Here is an 18,227-nt window from a genome sequence, read left to right as displayed (position 1 = left end):
TTCTGCCTAAGCTACTGGCCTTGGACAGCAGTATATGGTCCCTTCTCCTACCATTTCATCCCTTCTTTTGCAGAATATGTTGGCACTTTTTTCTTCAATTTCCCTTTAATGGGCAAAACCTCTTTCTAAAATGAGTTTTCCTGCTTAGTCAGAAATGCATCATGCCACTTGCGGTTCTCCAGTCATTGGAGCTTGGATTGCTGCAGTGCTAAGTATAAGCATGACTACATGGAACAGCTATGTGCTGTTTTCAAGACATTCACTTAGCATTTTGACAGGCAAGAGGTACCTAACAGCCTGACCAGAGGACTAGCATCCAGGAGCTCTTTTTTTTTTTGTTCCTTGGGAAGCCCTGCTACTTTATGGGATCCAGGGTAGCTTACTTCATCTCCCTAATTCAGTTCCCAGCTGTGGGAGAAGACGATGAATCATATTTATGAATTTCACCTGGATGGGTGGCCTGAAACATTGGTCACCAGGTAGCATGTACCTCTGAGCTGCTGCTTTGCTCATTTCCCCTTCCCAAGACACTCAATCCCAGTAGGCAGAGGCAGCATCAAATGGGCCCAGCTATGTGGGGGGTAATTAATTTACGGACTCGATAGCAGTCTGTATGTTGTGCCCTCCTGTGGTCCTCAATGGCCACAAAATACAGCCGGCTGACACTCAACTAATACAACTCACCTGCTCAACTAACGAGGTATGGTGTTGGAAGCACTAGATGCCAAGCAAGCATGGACTGACAGGGGCAATTAGCCCCCCTCAACTTCAGCAGGACCCATGTACCACCCATGGTATAAAAACACTCCTACATAGCTGAACTGAGGTATGTCCTTCACTTGAGGGAGCTGCTGTCCCTGAGCAGTCAGAACTGGCTGCTGAGATGAGATGCTTATCCCTAAAAGTGCAGCATAATATACCCAACTTTTCCAGAGGGCTGCTAAAAAAAACCATTCTAAACAAAGGGTTAGGATAGAGGGATGAGGTGGAACCCTAATAAAAAAATAAGAGTGTGGTTGAAGGGCAGAACAGATAGATCCAAAGAAATACACTGTCATCTTCTTAAATGAAGGCACAGTGTGCCTCTCCATGTTGCAAACCAGGGTAGTTTAGACTACACTAGACTATTTTCAGTTGGAAGGGGCCTACAGTGATTATCTAGTCCAACTGCCTGACCAGTTCAGGGCTGACCAAGTTAAAGCATGTAAGGGATGAGTACTTAGATAGAGGTTTGCTGAGAGACACGTGGTTGCTTCGGGCTGCTCAGCAGCTCTGGTGAAAGGCAAAGTCATCCCTCTTCTGCAGTTCTGCCAGCTTTTGCTACAAGGGAAAAAAATGGCTCTCGTCATGCCTCTGAGCAAAAAATTTCACTGTAAAAAAGTCTCTTCATGCATTTTTCTCACTTTGGTGACATTTGTTCGCTTTGCTGAGAAAAACTCACAAGGTGACAAGCATAAAATTTTGTCAGAAGCACTTGCTGGAGCGCCCAGGAGATTCATTACTCAGGAACATCCTCAGCCTCAGGTGGCCCCAAATTTAACAGCACTCATCCTTCTTTTTAAACAATGGCCTATTGTGCTAATATCCTTTCCTGTGTTGCTAGATTTCATATGCTCTCTCTCAGTCTCTTCTTCAAAGTCTGCTTGAACAAAAAGCTTCTTTTTTTTCCCCAAAGTTTTAAAATATTTTGGATTATATGTTACCAGTTCTTAATTTTTCCAAGATCCTATTTAGCCATCTACACGTGCTCACAATTTAGAGCTCCATTTCTGAGACTTCTGGGCAATGTTACAATAACCTAGTTCAGACTTCTTCCAGGGTGCCTTGTCTTCATTCTTTTTGCTCTGTTTTTTTGTTTGTCTTTTGTCAAATTTCCCAATCCGATGGGAGAAAAGCCTTTTCTGGGGGGAGAGTATTTTCTGCACTGGAAGATTTTCACTCTGAGCAATATTCCCAAATAGTCCCTTTGTTTTCTCTCTCATTTCTAATTTAAAATGTGGTCCTTCACTAAAACTGTACAAGCCACATTTTCTCTTTTTTCACTTTTGAGCCTTCCTTTTTTTCTACCAGGCCATACTGTATCCCTTGTAGAAGTGGTGAGAAATGAGTCTGGTCTCCCCAGCCAGTGTTTTTTAGAAGAGGTTTATGTGCACAGGAGTGCCTGTCTTTTAACATTAAAACTCCCAAACTGTGAAGGGAAAACATGTTCAGTGTTTCTGCTGCCCCTATTTCACCTGCTAAGATCCATTTGGTGATTTTTTTTAATTATTTTTAAAGGCTTTGGAAGCATTGCTGAGATGAAAAGCTGCCCCCTCTGTTTGGCACTCTGCAGCCTGAGATCTTTCTTCTTATTGAGAGCTTCAAGAAATGAGGGAGAAGAGAAAATTCCTCCTATGGGAGAGCATCCCATGTGCTTGACTCCTGGAGCCGGGCCCTCATGGACCCCTCTTCACATCTATCACCTATCCACAGTGTACAGGTACTTATTTTTACTGCTTTTCCCTTTCACCATATGAGGACTTATCTTCTCCCCTCTTCCTTTCTACTCCCCAGTTCACACATTTGCCTCCTATTACTTCTCATCAGATTGTGTTGGGAGAATTCATTAGTGTATATAACGTGCTTTGAAGTTGTCCAAATAATAGTGATGTAACACTTTTGCACTTCTATAGGCTCTTTTATCTGAAGATCAAAGTAGTAAGTTATGATTACCATGATTAGATTATTGCTGCTTAGCCTTTGGATCCAAGGGTAAGCAGCAACTCTTCTGGGTAGGCATTAGTCAGAATTACTGGATGATTTTATTAAATAGGTGGAATGCCATAAACTATGCTACTGCTTAAAGAAAGGGGTGTGTACACAAGCTGTATGCCCTTTCCTACCATTTGATGATATGAATCAGGTGATCCCTAGCTGTCACTTGGCTCCTTTGATCCAAGTGAAAATGGAAGGGAGACCAAGACACCATCATGGAGGACTTCAGAGGTGACTCCATGCTCTGCCTCCTCCAATTCCAGACCCTGTCCAAGCACAGCAAGGCTTTTGCCCCTGTTTCTTGGCATGACCCACATTTTGCTTTTCCCAATTACTCAGCTTCATCAAGCCTTTCACAATGAACAACCTAGCACCTCTGTCATATTTCAATAAATTTGTCTTTGCTTGCTCACTGTTTTGGGGTGTTACAATGGACACTGCTTGCTATATGTATGCATTCCTGGACTTGTAAAAAGGGGTGTGGTGCTTCCCCAGTTACCAAGACAAGAAGTTGGGATAAAATCTGGGATAAAAGCAGACAATAAATCCCAAATAGTAGAATAAGAGAAGTACTCTGAGCCTCCCAGTGGAAGGCCATGAGGTTTTGGCCAGCTCTGGGGATTGAACCAGCAAAGAGCAACTGTGGATGCTTTGTGTGTTGTAAGCTGGAATAATTTGAATTGAGGAGTTCAATGCTCATTCGCCTGTGTATCCAGACAGTGTGCACATGATACCTTAGTGCTGATAAAAGTGATGTACAGCATATGGAAGAGTTATTTAAGCAGGGCTTCCCTGTGAAAACATGCTCAGGGTTTCCCATCTTAGCTACAATATTTTTCTGGAGTGCCAACATTAAAGCAGTGTGTGACAGGTGGCCTTGCAGAGGACACCACTTCAGGGAGATGGAGGTCGTTCAGCTCCTCACAACCCTTATTCTTCGACAAAAACCCTTGGCAATCGACCTAGCTATTAGGAAGACACAACCATGTGCAGTCCTGACTGCAGCTTGGAGGATGTCGGACCCCAGCTGAGCCGACTGCTTGGGGATAACAAGTTATCGAGAGGGAAGAAAATGAAAAGAGAAGCATGTTTCTTTTACTGATTGAGAATTGGCAAGTTGGAGTACAGCATAATAGGGAGTCCCTGGAGCCTCAGAGGGTCTCCTGCCAGAGTCAGGAGAAGGCTATAAATCTCAGAGGCACCCCTATAAATCTTAGAATCACTCATGATCCTGAGCCAGTGCACAGCACTAGAAACACAAGCAGCACATGCCATTTCCACATCACAGAAGTCCTAATAAAACTTCCCAATCGATTAAAAAACTAGGCAATGCACTTTTCCCCCTGCTATTTTTAACTTCGTTTTCAATCAAAACTGAGAAACATTTATTTAGTCCTGAAGAAAGAGATTGCAAAAATATTTTTAGCTTAATAAATCTGCTTTTGGATCAAGTGTTTGACTTCTTATTTTAAACACAGCTGGTAGAATGATTAGTAAATCTGTCACTCAATGGGGGGACTTTCAGCAAATTTCTTGCTGTCCCCCAGCAACCTCAATGGTAAAGGCCTGAAGTCAGAGCGGTGGAAGAGTGACTAGATATGCCTGATGGGGAAACCATCCTGAGGAAGTGGCCTACAGATCAGGGGAGGAAACATTCATTACCTCTGCAGCATTTAGAAATTTTCAGATGGCAGAGCGTAGAAATCCAAAAGATTAATTTTCCCTTTACAGATGAAATTGCATTTTCCCAACAACATTCTCTCAGTTATTTCCTTCCTCTGAGTCCTCTGTATCCTTCAGCATTCTTCCAAATGAGAAAGAGGATGGCAAGGATGACTATTTTAAAAGAATTTCCATTTTCCCCTGGCTGCCACATTTTGGTTGCCATGGAAGTGCACAAGCTCCAAAGGGGACTCTTTAGTTAGATATTGTGCAATTTGTCAAGCTGCTCCTCTGGTGAGTCACTTTCTCTGGTTAAGTGCGTTTCAGAAATAAGTGTGGTCATCAGTTCCTGGTGATTTGCAAGTACTGCTGTTACCCTGTGACCTGAATTTCCTCTCCCTGGACATAATTAACTCTGCCAGGTAGAGATAATTGCAAAATCATTTGGTACATTTTTAAAAGGAAAGAGGACTTTCCAGAAGTTCAAATCCTAATTTTTTCCTTTTGTTCTTAAAGACCAACCTCAGCTCACCAGTTCAGGCAAATTGCCAAAAATAAATGGTCCTGAGCTTCGTCCCCATGGACAAGCCTCCAAACCTCCTGGATTCACCCCACATTGGAGCAGGAGTAGCAGGGATGTTGAACCAACCTTGCTCCCAGGCTGGTTCGGCTGCCTTGTCCCCCAGGGCAGCCCCAGCATGAGCTGCAGGTTGCATGTGCTCCCCAAGGAAACGACAAAGTGCTGCTTCCTTCATTGCAAAACTACGCCCTTTGCCTCGAAACTGCACAGTGAATCCAAATGGCAGTCAGCAGCCTGGTCTGTAGGAGCAAGCACACTGTCTCCCATGTCCCCAGAGAGGCTTCAGCAAGCCCTGCCAGCGAGCTCCACTCCACCACCCCCAGACCTTCCTGTGCAAACAGTGCGAGATAAGAAACGAAAGCACAAATCTTTCCTCCTTGCTTGTGAGACTCCTGCCTTGGGAGAGCTTGCACAGCTCTCCAGTGACTCTTCAGGACAAATTAAGTCCCCTTTAAGGTTAAAATGGGTACCGCAAGGACAGCACCAGAACCGTGCATCAGCCCAAAAAGAGAGGCAGATGCTTGGAGTGTCAGAGAAGATGCCTCCTGAAATCAAGAAGAGTCACCAAATAAACACCGAGGCTCAGCCTTCATTTCAGGAAGGAATTAAAATCCTTTTAATTGGTAAGTGCAGCTGGTTCTAATTTCCCTAATTCTAAATTTTTAGCAAAACAAGTAAGTACCCTGCAAATGTAAGTTGACAAAGGACAGAACAGAAATAATTCCCTTGAAGCAACCCAAATCAAACCTCTCACTAAAAAAAGGAAAATTTTTGTCCTAAACAGTTTCTGATTTAGGTCTTGTCTAAAACCAGATTAAATCTTTCAGTACTAGGAACATCTTGATGAAACTTAAAAGTGCTGCTATTTTTCAAAATCTCTAGAGGCTAGTTCAGGGAAAAAAAACCTCAACAACTTGTGGAGCAATTTTGCTGTGATTTCCACCAGCTCTATGGCTGAAGTCTCCTCTGATTTTTTCAATTGATCTAAAAAGAACTGTAATTGAACAGGAAAAATAGCAGAAGAAAATGTTCAGCATTAATTACAGGTACATAATAAATACCATACTTACTCTTCCACAGACAAACCACTATGATTGAGTGCAACTGAAAGCCTGCAAAGGAGTGCAGTGAAATACAAGCCCAGCTACACACTATATAGATCAGCCAGAGTGCATTGTTTCCATGTCACTAAAAACAAATAATGATGTCCACAAGATGCCTATAAATAATAGATCACATCTATTGACTGGATAGCAGCCAGCATTTATCTCTCTCCTTCCCACCTCAGAGTGCATTCATTCATCATATCTGTGAGCAAACCTCCCTAAGCAGCATGTTCCCCTCCAGCCAGGGCGTCACTGCATGGCACGTGCCACTGCACCCTGCACTGGCTCCAGGGCTGGACTCTGCAGGGAAGTTAAGACCCATTTAACTCTTTATCCCAAGTCAGCTGAAAGGTGAATTGTATACAAGCATAGAATCATAGAATCATTTAGGTTGGAAAAGATCTTTAAGATCATCCAGTCCAACCATTAACCTAACAGTACCAAATCCACCACTAAACCAATTAAGGGGAGAGTAGCAATTTCATGTTTCCTGACTGGGTGGCTGGATTAATTTTAATGAAAGTAAAACTAGGAACCATTAAGGTTGGAAAGGACCTCTAAGATCATCAGTCCAACCATCAATCCAACACCACCATGCCCACTAAACCATGTCCCAAAGTGCCACGTCTACCCGTTTTCTGAACACCTCCAGTGATGGTGACTCCACCACCTCTCTGGGCAGCCTGTTCCAATGCTTGACTACCCTTTCTGTGAAGAAATTTCTCCTAATATCCAATCTAAACCTCCCCTGACGCAGCTTGAGCCCATTTCCTCTCGTCCTATTGCTAACTACTTGGGAGAAGAGCCCAACACCCACCTCGCTACAACCTCCTTTCAGGTAGTTGTAGGGAGCGATAAGGTCTCCCCTCAGCCTCCTCTTCTCCAGACTAAACAATCCCAGTTCCCTCATCTTGCGCCATGTCTCCTTGCACACAGTAAACACCCATGGTCTTTAGGGCACACTAGTATGGCCCAACCACCTCCCAGCAGTGCTCCCTTAACGGCACCTTGCACAAACCAGCTGGCACAAAAACTCTTCCTGCTCATGCATCCCTGCTGATGCTCTCAAAATGTTCCGTCTCAAGTCTGGCTCTCTCCCAGGCCCAGGGTGTGATGAAAGCTTCATTCATTGTTTCACTTCCAGTGCAGGCTGGCCAGGGCATCTCTAGCTCTGTTTTCAGTCATGCACATTATAATAAGCAATTTCAAGCTGTGTTATCCAGGTATTGTGACATGATGTCCTACCATGTCATGATATGACCATACATTTCCCTTCTACTTATGGTATGTTTTGATCTGAATCCAAAATACACGTGTTTTGTTTCCACAGCACAGTATAAAGAGAGCCCCCATGAATCTGGGTTTATATCTGAAGATGTCTGTTTATTTTTCCTCTGGTGGGGCGCACAGAATGGCTGCATTTACTGGGTGATACTGTGTGATATTTATCCTCTTGTCAAACTCCAGTGGAGACAAGAGTCCTATAGTCACTCAGCTGAGAGAAACTGTGTACATTCTATCTCGTGGTATCTTCACGGAAGAATAAATGCCTTTCTGGGAGTTATATTTTAGGGAATTGTGTTTAATTTTAGTCAAACATAAGTTTTCTGAGTCACAGGAAGAGTAACTGGATTAAATTTAATATTCTCCAATATACAGGAAGTCTTTTTTGGGCTCAAACCATATGAAGATACACATTTTGAGATAATAAAAAATAGAAGATCAAGGTAGGAAACTGACAACAAAAATATATATTTTGCTCCCTGTTTTTTTATCCTTTTCACACCGATCAAATAATTTATTTTGTAGAAAATGATGGGGCAGATGAAAAATTCGGATGCTTTGTTTTGCTGCAGAGGAGGTCGAGAAGCCCAGATGTCCCCTCAGTCTCATTCTCAAAGGCCTCGGGTCCATCCTGAGCGAGGAATGGCAGTGACAAAACTGGATGTTAGCGAGGTCCCACTCTCCACAGCTGCTACACACTGGGGTTATTTTAAGCTCTGAAGACAATTTATCAAATTACATTTCTGAAAAATGGTACAATGTGAGTCATATTTATTTCACATTTCTCTTGCTGCAGGCTCTCGCTATTGGCTGTGGGATATTTATTACCTCTGATGCTTGCTCTGACAATCTCGTTTCAGGGTCTGTATTTCACATTTAATGAGTGCTTTTGCAATTTCATGACTGTTTTCTGAAGTTAAGGTGGCACTTTGCAAAACCTAATGGTTTATGGCCCGTTTCAGACTTCACTGATTTCTGCCCATTACTATGTACATGAAACTACTCACAACTCCAGAATGTCGCTTCTCCCCCATTCTGCTGTGTATCAGCCAACACTTTGAAAGCACAGACTTTTAAGGGCAATGACAGTGACCATCTCACCTCAACCAGGACAAATTAGTCCACGTAGCAGTGTCTAAACCACATCCAGTGGGACCGCTGGTCAGTCTTGTGCAGAAGGGGGACCACACACTCCAGTGGGAAATGTCCAAGAGCTCAGAGCTTCCCTTGGTTGAAGCTATGTACTTACAATCAAGTCACTCCATTTATGGCTTAGGAGGGATGTATTCCTTGCTGATGCTCATGTTGCAGCATCCAAAGGCACAACAGAGACTGCCACCAGCTACGGCTGGGACTCTCCATGACTGGTTACTGCCTGGCCTTTGTCACACTCATCCAGTCTATGCCTAGACATGAAGGCTTCAGAGCTTCAAGGATACCAGTTGACCTCATGCCCAGCAGCCTCACTCCTCAGGACAAGAGGCTACGAGCGCATAACCCACAGCTACGCTCTGTCTTGGCCATCTGCAGGTCATCAAATTCACAGTGTATCTTTAAAGTGCTTGGTAGGTTGTGACAAGCATACTTAAAAGCATGATTAAAGTTCTGGCTAGTAAGACTGTCCGTAAAAAGGATGCCACTTTCCTTCAAAAGCAAATTTTTGTCTCTGTGGGGGGACTGAAGTTCCCTGGGGACTGGTCTGAGACTGAGGAATGCACATTTACAAGAGCAGGGAGCTGCTGCAAACCTCACCACCCGCTGTGCTGAGTGATGTGTCTGCGGTTTTGATCTTACGTTTTTTTATGATAAAGGCATAGTGGCACATGCACTTAAAACAAACATGCTCTGGAAAAAAAACACCTCCAGACAAATTTCCCCTACTCCTTCCCAAAACAAAACTGAAATAAACAAACCAAAACCTCTACAAAAACAAAATACGCCCCTGCACTTGCTCCTTTCTGCTGGGGAGAGAATGACAGAACAGATGTATAACAGAAGCTATTTATGTTGGTTAATACATTACTGGGGAGATGCTGAGAGATTGTAGTGATAAGTTTAGAAGCAACCATATAGGAAATATATTGGAATAGAGCAGATCCCCACCTGCCCACAATGTCGTTCTACCAAGCATTCATTTCTAAGTGATGTGTCACAGAAATCCTGCACTAGGTTCATGTGAAAAATCATGTGAAATACAGAGCGCACTCAGAGCCTTTCTGTACAACAACATCCTACGGAAATTCTCACTCTTCTGCTTCCTCATTGCTTTCACATTTCACAGAAATGTCCCCCTCCACTTGCAACCATCACAAGGAGCTGTACTCAGAGTACTGGGAGTTATAATAAGTCCTATATTTCGTTTTTCAAATTTTGTCTTCTTGCAAATATTTGTAGTCAGAAAGTGCTCTTGTGCTCCATGGGAAAATATTGGTTTCAGTGAAACTGTAATTTTCATTATCAGGATGATCAAATTAACAACATTAAAATAACAATGACAGAATCATTCTCATTTCCCTTTTCAAAGCAAAGTAAAACAACACTTTGAAATGGTGATTCAAAGCATGTTTAGCTAGAGCAAATCTTGTTATTTGGATCAAAACCACTGATCTTCCCCCCAACACTTTTTATTAAAGATGTTTCAAAATTTGCTATTCCACAAAGTCTCAGCTTTTCACTTCTCCACACTCCTCCTTGGAACACAAACTAAATAAGAATAATGATGACAAGAACAACAATGAGAATGAAAATGGCAATAACCTGATCCTAACGCACAGGGCTGTGTTATAAGACAGCGATAAAGCTGAAATTCCCTCTGCTGGGAAGACTTTCTGAATGCTCCAGCTGGACTCCTACTAATCAATGATCAGATGATAAAACATATTCATAAAAGCTGTCACTAACAAAGTGCCATGCAGGCTTTTATTTCCCCGCTGTCCCAAGCTCATTAATATTTGGACAAATTGCCATCCAATAGCCAATGAGCTGGTGCCTGGCCTCCACCCGCCATCCCATGGGAGCTGTGCTGAGCTGCGCAGCGTTATCTCCACTTGCTGATGGAGTTGTGTCTCCTTCTCGTTCCTTGAGATGCCATTCCATCAAGTGTGAAATTAACTTCTGCCTACTGTGTTCACCCACAAGACATGTATCTCTGCTGAAATCTCCCTTGAAGAGAAGGGAGACAAAGCCCAAAAAAAGAAGGATGGGGAAAAAAGAAAAAGGCCATCTGCTTTTGTCAGAGCATCACTTCAGATGTCACCATGGCAGGTAAATGCAGAAAATACAGAAAATTTACTGTCTGTAAATACATTCTCATGGCTGGCAGTACCTCTGGTTTGAGTCAAACCTGGCCAAAAATGTTCTTAGCCTAAACAGGGACAAGCAACTTTCCTGGTCCAATGAGCTTGCATGTAGAACCCAGGTGTGTGCGAGCAGTGCAGACATGCTGTGCCCGTTGGAGCTGTGGAGAGGGCGAACGACAGCAGTGTCCTGCAGCATCTGGTGGCTTTGGTGCTTGACCTGTCCACAAGTTCTCCAACCAACCAACCAACCAGCCAACCTCCAACCAACATCCAGAGCAGACCTCTTGGGAATGATGGGTACATATGATCCACATCCCAAGCCATAGCTCATTAACCCTTTCTCAGCCTCACAAATCCTAAGTACCTCTGCCTGGACACAAAACACTGGAGGTGTCAAAAACTTCAACCCTGGCTCATCTCTGGTCCTGCCTCAGGTGAATATACGCATACCACAAGAAAGATCCCTCAGCTGTTACAGACATTACTTACTGGGCATACTACTTGTGCAAATAAGTAGGAAAATCTATCAGAGTCATGCTTGCAGCTTTAGTTCTTATGCTTTTAATTTTTTTTTTTTTTTAATGCCTTTCTATGAACAAGGTGTTGAGAAGATATGTGTACCATGGGGTTCTGCAGCAGGCAAAATCTCTGTCATAAGACTTGTGGGAATACAGCTCTCAAAAATGAAGGAGGTATTCCCAGACATTATTTTAAAAATAAGTCTCTGCTTGTGTCTCTATCACAGATTTACATCTTCTGCATTTCATAGAGTTTTTCAGCCACTTTATATTGTGCTAGCTTTTCCAAGAAAAATTATCTAAAAGTAATCACAAGAGTCATCAATTTATACAGAGAATAAATGTCTCCACCAAAAGTCCCTTTAGGAACCCTTTGGACTTCGGGTCCTACTGAACTTTCAGGCAGCAGAACTATTGACTGAAATGGGAACCAGAAGGAAAATTTGGTACTTCTCTGACCTTTCTAAAGGCCAGTAATACTTAAAGCCTCTCAGTGTGCTCCATAATCTTTGGCACAGAGCATATAACCTTTCACTAGGCACCTACTGTATTATTTCTCCCTACTTTACTGGAATTTTATAGCTCTCCTATAATGCGAGAATGACCTTTTTTCCTAATGACAACAAAATAAATGACTGACAAATATTGATTGCAAATGTGTGGCTTTAGAAAATCTTGTTTGCATTTCTGTAAATTCCCTCAAAAGAACTCCCAACCATAAATTTAGAAAGGTATTTTTATGGTCCCAAGTTTGAGGTTCCAAGTTCACAGGTCTGAGACCTGTGAACTCTTGGATCCTTTCTGAATCTGAAACTGATTCAGAAAACTAGACTATGGTTCAGGAAGGAGGGTCAGAGAAGAACTTGTTCAGCAGCAAAGCATGCAGAACGATTAAGTCATATGAACTGGAGGAAGGTTCATTGGGGGAGGCAACCCACCTTGGAGAAATATCACATCCTTGCTGCATGAAAGCTCCCAGGGAGAACCAGAGACTGTTGAATATCCCAAACTCATTTGTCTGGTCATTGGCTGGCTGGTCTCGTCCTTCTTCAAATTCTTCAGTGTGCCACTCATAAGGGCTGAAGCGACTCACCAGGAAGAGGACAACACTCACTCCAATGTAGGCAAAAACAATGCACATCCATATCTCGTAAGCCAAGGGATCCAGAAAAGAAAAAACTCCTGGTTTGGACTTCTGAGGTTTTTTTATCATGATAGAGATACCTAAACTCATGAATGGTTTGGAAAAGTCTATAACTTCTTCTCGAACCAGAGTGATGGTTAAAGGTGCCACAGCCACATCCGCCCTCTGAAAAGGAGATACAGAAAAGAGATTCACATTCTGGGCATAAAATATATCTACTAACTCTAGCTTATGTTCCTTTGATCTCTGTTTACCCCCTGCTATCTCAGAAGAAATCAGACAAAACCAACTGCAAGAGAAATGTTAAAAAGGAGCAGCCCATAATATTGGTGTATTATTTCCATTTTGTCACTACTGATTGCCAGTTCTGTTTTGAAATCACAGCATTTTCTTTTTGCAGCCACCTAGCTCTTCTTGTCTGATTTATCCACTGATGTCACAGTCTGATGCAGATGATTTTCACTAAAAGAGCTTTATCATCCAGACATCAAAAGAGGCAAGGAAAGGCCAGTCGCCTGAAAAAGGATGCCAGGATGTTTACTTCCATCAAGAACTGTTTTTTGATTGCATAACTGATTGAGGAGAAGACGAAAAATGTTCCAGTGACACTGATGTGCACTCACCACTTATTTTACAATCCATCTTGAAAATGGAAAGGGAAATGCATTGAAATGGCTGTCAGCATATACTGTGGAGCTACCAGCAGGAGACAGATCGTGCCTCACTCCAACACAGTGACACAGAGACTTGGGCACTGATGCTTCCTACACTAATTTCCCCTTTCCCTACAAGGGAAAATTAGACCCCTCTGACTAAAAACATGACAGACTGCGAAGTACTGGAGTGAACCAGGTTTAGAAGTGTAGGGTGCAGGTGTATGTCTGAGATGATGGAAGTGAGTCACTGGACAGAAAATGGCCTAGTCTTACTGTTCACCAGTCATATGCTGTGTTTGAAATCTTATCTTTCTTTCATCCTGCCATAATCACGCAAATTTAAAATAGAGTAAAATTTGGAGATTCTACCCATGGGAAACTTTGACCTTTCAATACTTGTTCTTCCAAAAATGGAAAGAAAAAGAAGCTTGGAACTGTTGAAAGGAAACACTTTGACATTTTCATAGGCACAAAATGTGCTGTCCCTCCCTAAATTAAAATGTTTTACTTGGGCTGATTATTTGCATTATCAGAGCTGCAGTCCTCAAGACAGCTCAGGCTGACAGAAGGCAGGGCTCCTGTTTGCTCTAGGGCTTGAATATGTTCTCAGGTACCAAGAGCTAAAGACAATGGACAAGGTTGGAATCTCACCCCATAAACGAGTTCTCCCACCATGCCATTCCACGTTTTGGTGTCGGGGTCCCGGGCTCCGTACTTCCCATCTCTGACAATCTCCAGCCTGTAGTGGTAGCCAACATGCTTTGCGATCTCAGCGGCGAGCTCCACACAGTAGCCTTCGTACCTCTCATTGCCTTCAAACTGGTTGGCGTTCTTCTTGAGCATTACATATGGGTCTTCCTGGCACAGAGAAGACCAATATTGAGCCACACTCCACATTCTAGAGATGCACACCAGAGCCCAGTGTGCAGCTTCTGGTTGCCTTGCAAAGCTCTAGCTTTGTGCTCCTGCACCAAAGGGCATAGTCATCACACAGTGGGCTTATTTTAGAAGGTATGAAGTGTGATTTTTATTGTGGCATTTTCTGTTTGTTCATGCAGAATCTGTGTGCAGCTTCTGCAGTGATGGACCTGAGGGGAATGGAGTAGCTGGGGGAATTTGGGCAACAAACCTTTCAGTGCAGTTCTGCAAGGGATATTTAGTGCATCTGAGCTGTGAATTTTCAAAGGCATGTCTGCCTGGAATCAAATCTGCAGGACAGGAGAGAGCCTTAAGATGTTTAACTCAGTTTGGGTATTGTGTCTTCCCTGTAGACTCACAGTAAGCATTCAACAAACAAGTTAGTAAAAAATTTCATGTTTCTGCAGGGTAAGCGTATACAATGACACAATACATGATACCATACATTATGGGGTACCTATTATTCCTTCATGATTATAGTGGAGATTTGTTTTTAAAGCTATGATTCAGCCTCTCTGCACAATACAGCTTATCCTTCCCAGAATTACAGCCCCCATTCTGTGGGCTAAATACAAAGCACAGGTGCAATGTTCCTAATTTACCTATGCTGATGCCTCTACTATCTTGTCATAATCTTTTGTATTTTCTGCACTTAAGCATGAGAGCTCTTTAATACCTATTTAATTAGCCACAGCAATTTTCAAATACCTTTATGGACCCTGCAGGAAACAGTAAGTGCTGTTATTATTATTATTATTGTTATTGCTATTATAAAAATGATATAGTACAAAGGAGGGCACACGAGGGGGAAGAGGGAGTCTGCACATCAAGCAGATGGGGAAGAGGGAGAGCTGGGATAGAAGTCACAGCACTTACTAGGATAGTTGTGACTATGTAAGTCCTGTTCTGGAGGCTTGTAGACTCATTGCCGCTTTGAGTATCTATGGCTGCTGGAACCAGCTTCTCATCTTCATTCCAATAACCAATCTGCCAATACAAAACCAGGGTATCTCATTGATATCTCTTTGTAATATTAACCAAGATACAGTAACAGGGTCATCCAAGCAGGGTCAGCTCACTCTGTATGTTCATACCCAACCAGAGATCTTCTCTCCTGATTCTTGATGTCTTTTGCCAGGGGAACCAGGAACTCCCCCATCCCACCATGCTTTCAGCCTGAAAATAATGTGCATGATACTCTATGATAGCAGAGTGCTTGTATGCACGTAAAAACAATTGGCACACAGTACTGGAGGATTATTGCAATTCCCTGCCCCTCCCTATTCCAAGAGTTCACACTTCCCCTGTGTGACTTCTGAATATTTTTCTAATGGTGAGCATGCCTGCTTCATGTCCAGATGCTACAGAATGATAAAATGCTATCCTGAAGCTGAAAGCCTGCATCCCTATTCACCGCAGGGGGGTTGGGCTAGATGATCTCTTAAGGTCCCTTCCAACCCAAAGCATTCTATGACTTCTGGACTTCTATGAACGTAGGACTGACTGTTAGGACAACTTGAGACAACAGGACAAAAAGTCAAGTGAGAAAAAAAAACCCAGCCCTGGCTAATGTCAGAAAGTTTGGGGTTATGAATAAACTGAACAGTTGTAATGGGAAGAACTCTCATGTTAAGCTGTGCTTATTAATAATTAGGGATGTGCGCTGATCTATCACTGCTTACAGGTAAATTGGAGTGCCACCAAGTATCACTAGGAAGATCATTGCTGAGGTTATTTGCTTTGAGGGCTTGATTTTTTTTAAGAGGTTTTCCATCACCTCACGTAAGTATGCAGTTGCCTGAGCTTTGCTCATGTTAAAGGAATTTCTTATCACAGTAAATGGGAAAGGGTATTAACACAGGGCACCACCAGGAGCCTGCTGATCACAGAATCATAGAATCATAGAATTGTTTAGGTTGGAAAAGACCTTTAAGATCATCCAGTCCAACCATTAACCTACACTACCAAGTCTACTCTAAGCCAATCAAGGGTAGACTAGACTAAACCATGTCCCAAAGTGCCACATCTACCCGTTTTTCGGATTAGAGATCATAACAGCTCAGGAAAATAAATCTACGCAGGCTTCTCATCTCTGTTGCATAGACAAAAGGAAAGGAGAGTGAGGAAAGAGCTTCCAAAGCTCTGCCCTAGAGCAACATAGATGGAGACACGTATGTTTGTTTTGCACCTCTAACCTGGTGGATCTAAGATAAAAAATGCATCATGGCAGTGATGTACACGTCTTCCAAACAAATATAATTTCTGTCAGTAAATACACAGCAAAATCAAGACATTTAGCCATTATGTTTCTTCTCCTCTAGACTCTCTCCAGATTGCCAACTTCTTGAAGATCAGACTCCCAAACTGGACATAATACTGCATTTGTCCTCTTACGAATAGCACATAGAGGAGGAAGACCACTTTGTATGTCTTCAAAATGACACTTCTTTTATTTCTTGATGAGAAATTTGCCTTTTTTCACTTGACTGTGGTGGGCTGTGATCTCACATTGGCTGTTCTTAGGTGTAAGTATGAATTGGGGGTAGGGGTTGTAAATGTGGAACTTTCACTATTTGCAGTTTTTCTTCATTTGAAACAAGTATTTTATTTTTCAGGGGATTGAGGGGGTGCAGAGGGACTCCATTGAATGCCCTATTCCAAAATATTTAGTAGCTCTCCTTTATCAATAGAATAACTGAGTTACACTTTGTTCTTCAAATAGGTAGTATCTAAAATGGGACATACGCACATGGAGTCAGATTTTCAAAAAGATTCATGTTTCAAGGGCTCAGCAGCCCTGAACAAGGCCAGATTTTCAAAGTGCCTGGGATATAGAAAGGGATAAAGACTCCAGAACAGCACAAATGTCTGTACAGCTATCAGGACATGGTTAGTGGTAAAGCTTTTGTCACTTCAAGGAGAGCAGAATTAGGTCAACCTAAAAGGTTCACCTCCACTGGTTAGGGCAGACAGCTTCTGCCTGGGTCTGCCTTGACTCTTCCTTGGAAAAGAAAAGTGGGAGAGCAAAACCAGACAGTTGTGTAGCTGGGCCTGAGCCAATGTGCCCTGCCAATAGCAAGACTGAGTGGGCAAAGCTTTTACTATCCTGGAAATCCCTGCCCCACAGCTGAGATGCCCTTGTTGCTCTTGATAACCCCTTCCATATGTTGTATTTTTTTTAGTAATATACCATGAGTTCTCCCTAGTGCTTGGCTTTGCTCATGCAGAGAGCTGGGAATGCACTTGTGGTGACTCCACATGCAAGCTTTCATGAACAGAAACGTCTGTGGACACCTAGTCACACCATAACTCAAATACCAGGCTGGTGCCTGACATGGCATCTCAGGTCACTCTCTACTTTACCTTTCTGATTCCATCATGTTTCATCTCTATCACATGGAGGGTGTAGTTGGTCCTCCGTCCCTTCTCGTTGAACTGAACATTGCCAGACAATCCTTCAAAACGGACCTTAAAGAAATAAATATCAGTGAGGAGAGCAAATTGGTCAGCATCCCATGTGGTGGTGACTCGGCAGCAGTAAGAGGTGAGAGGAGGTAGGATGGAGAGCACAGTCGTGTCTCTCAGTTGTGTGCAGGGGAGACAGGACATCTATCTGACACAGGGCTTTCACTTAGGTTCACTCTCTACAGCATGCCTGGCCATGTACACAGCCTTTCTCTCAACTTACCCTTTCTTTTATAAACCCTTTCTCTTAAAATTTAGTGGTCTATTACTGAGGTCAGCAATGCATGAGAGCTAGATCACGCGTGTAAGTCCATCACCACTTGGGATGTGACAGTGAGCTAAATCAGCTCTGAACTCCTTGGGTTTTGTGTTTGTTCATGTTTTCTAAAGCTGACCTGGAGTCAGGATTTGGTAAAGAATTTGTCAGTCCAAATCAGGAACTGTATTTGGAGAAAATACGAAACTGTGGCCACAGCTCCCAGCTGCTGCCTTCCAATAGAGAGGAGTTTATCAGTTAACAAGCAAATTTAATTACCTCTGCACCAGCCTAATAAAACTTGACAATTTAGTATTGTAAATGAGATTTGCATAGGAAACATTGAATCATAAATCTCAGCTGATAACACTGCTGAGCTGAAGAGCATTGCTCAGGCATCACATCCCACTTCCTGAACTTCTCCTCTCAGCTGGCCATTTGACTTGTTGCAAAAGTGCCCAGCCTGGCATGGAAAAGGGCTTCTGACTGGAGTCACATAAGGTGTGTGGGAATTGGACAGTGGGGACCAGGAACATGGGAAAAGGAGTGCAGGTTTGGGTTGCTATAGAGGCCATGTGGAGAAGT

General features: G+C 42.9%; 1 protein-coding gene across 4 annotated transcripts in view; it reads right to left on the bottom strand.

The window, feature by feature from the left end:
* Positions 1 to 18,227, bottom strand: part of GRIA1 (glutamate ionotropic receptor AMPA type subunit 1) — a 132,628-nt gene that overhangs the window by 23,678 nt on the left and 90,723 nt on the right. For all 4 annotated transcript variants that reach the window (XM_075715445.1, XM_075715446.1, XM_075715447.1 and 1 more), the window contains 4 exons: positions 17,285 to 17,389; positions 14,798 to 14,908; positions 13,655 to 13,861; positions 12,142 to 12,512 (listed from right to left, as the gene is read on the bottom strand). In XM_075715445.1, coding sequence (XP_075571560.1) covers positions 12,142 to 12,512; positions 13,655 to 13,861; positions 14,798 to 14,908; positions 17,285 to 17,389 — 794 coding nt within the window. The remainder of the gene's footprint in view (positions 1 to 12,141; positions 12,513 to 13,654; positions 13,862 to 14,797; positions 14,909 to 17,284; positions 17,390 to 18,227) is intronic.

Source organism: Pelecanus crispus, chromosome 8 (assembly GCF_030463565.1).
Source record: "Pelecanus crispus isolate bPelCri1 chromosome 8, bPelCri1.pri, whole genome shotgun sequence".
Taxonomy (NCBI): Eukaryota; Metazoa; Chordata; class Aves; order Pelecaniformes; family Pelecanidae; genus Pelecanus; species Pelecanus crispus.
The sequence above is the reverse complement of the archived record's forward strand: the minus strand, read 5'-3'. Positions and strand labels throughout refer to the sequence as shown.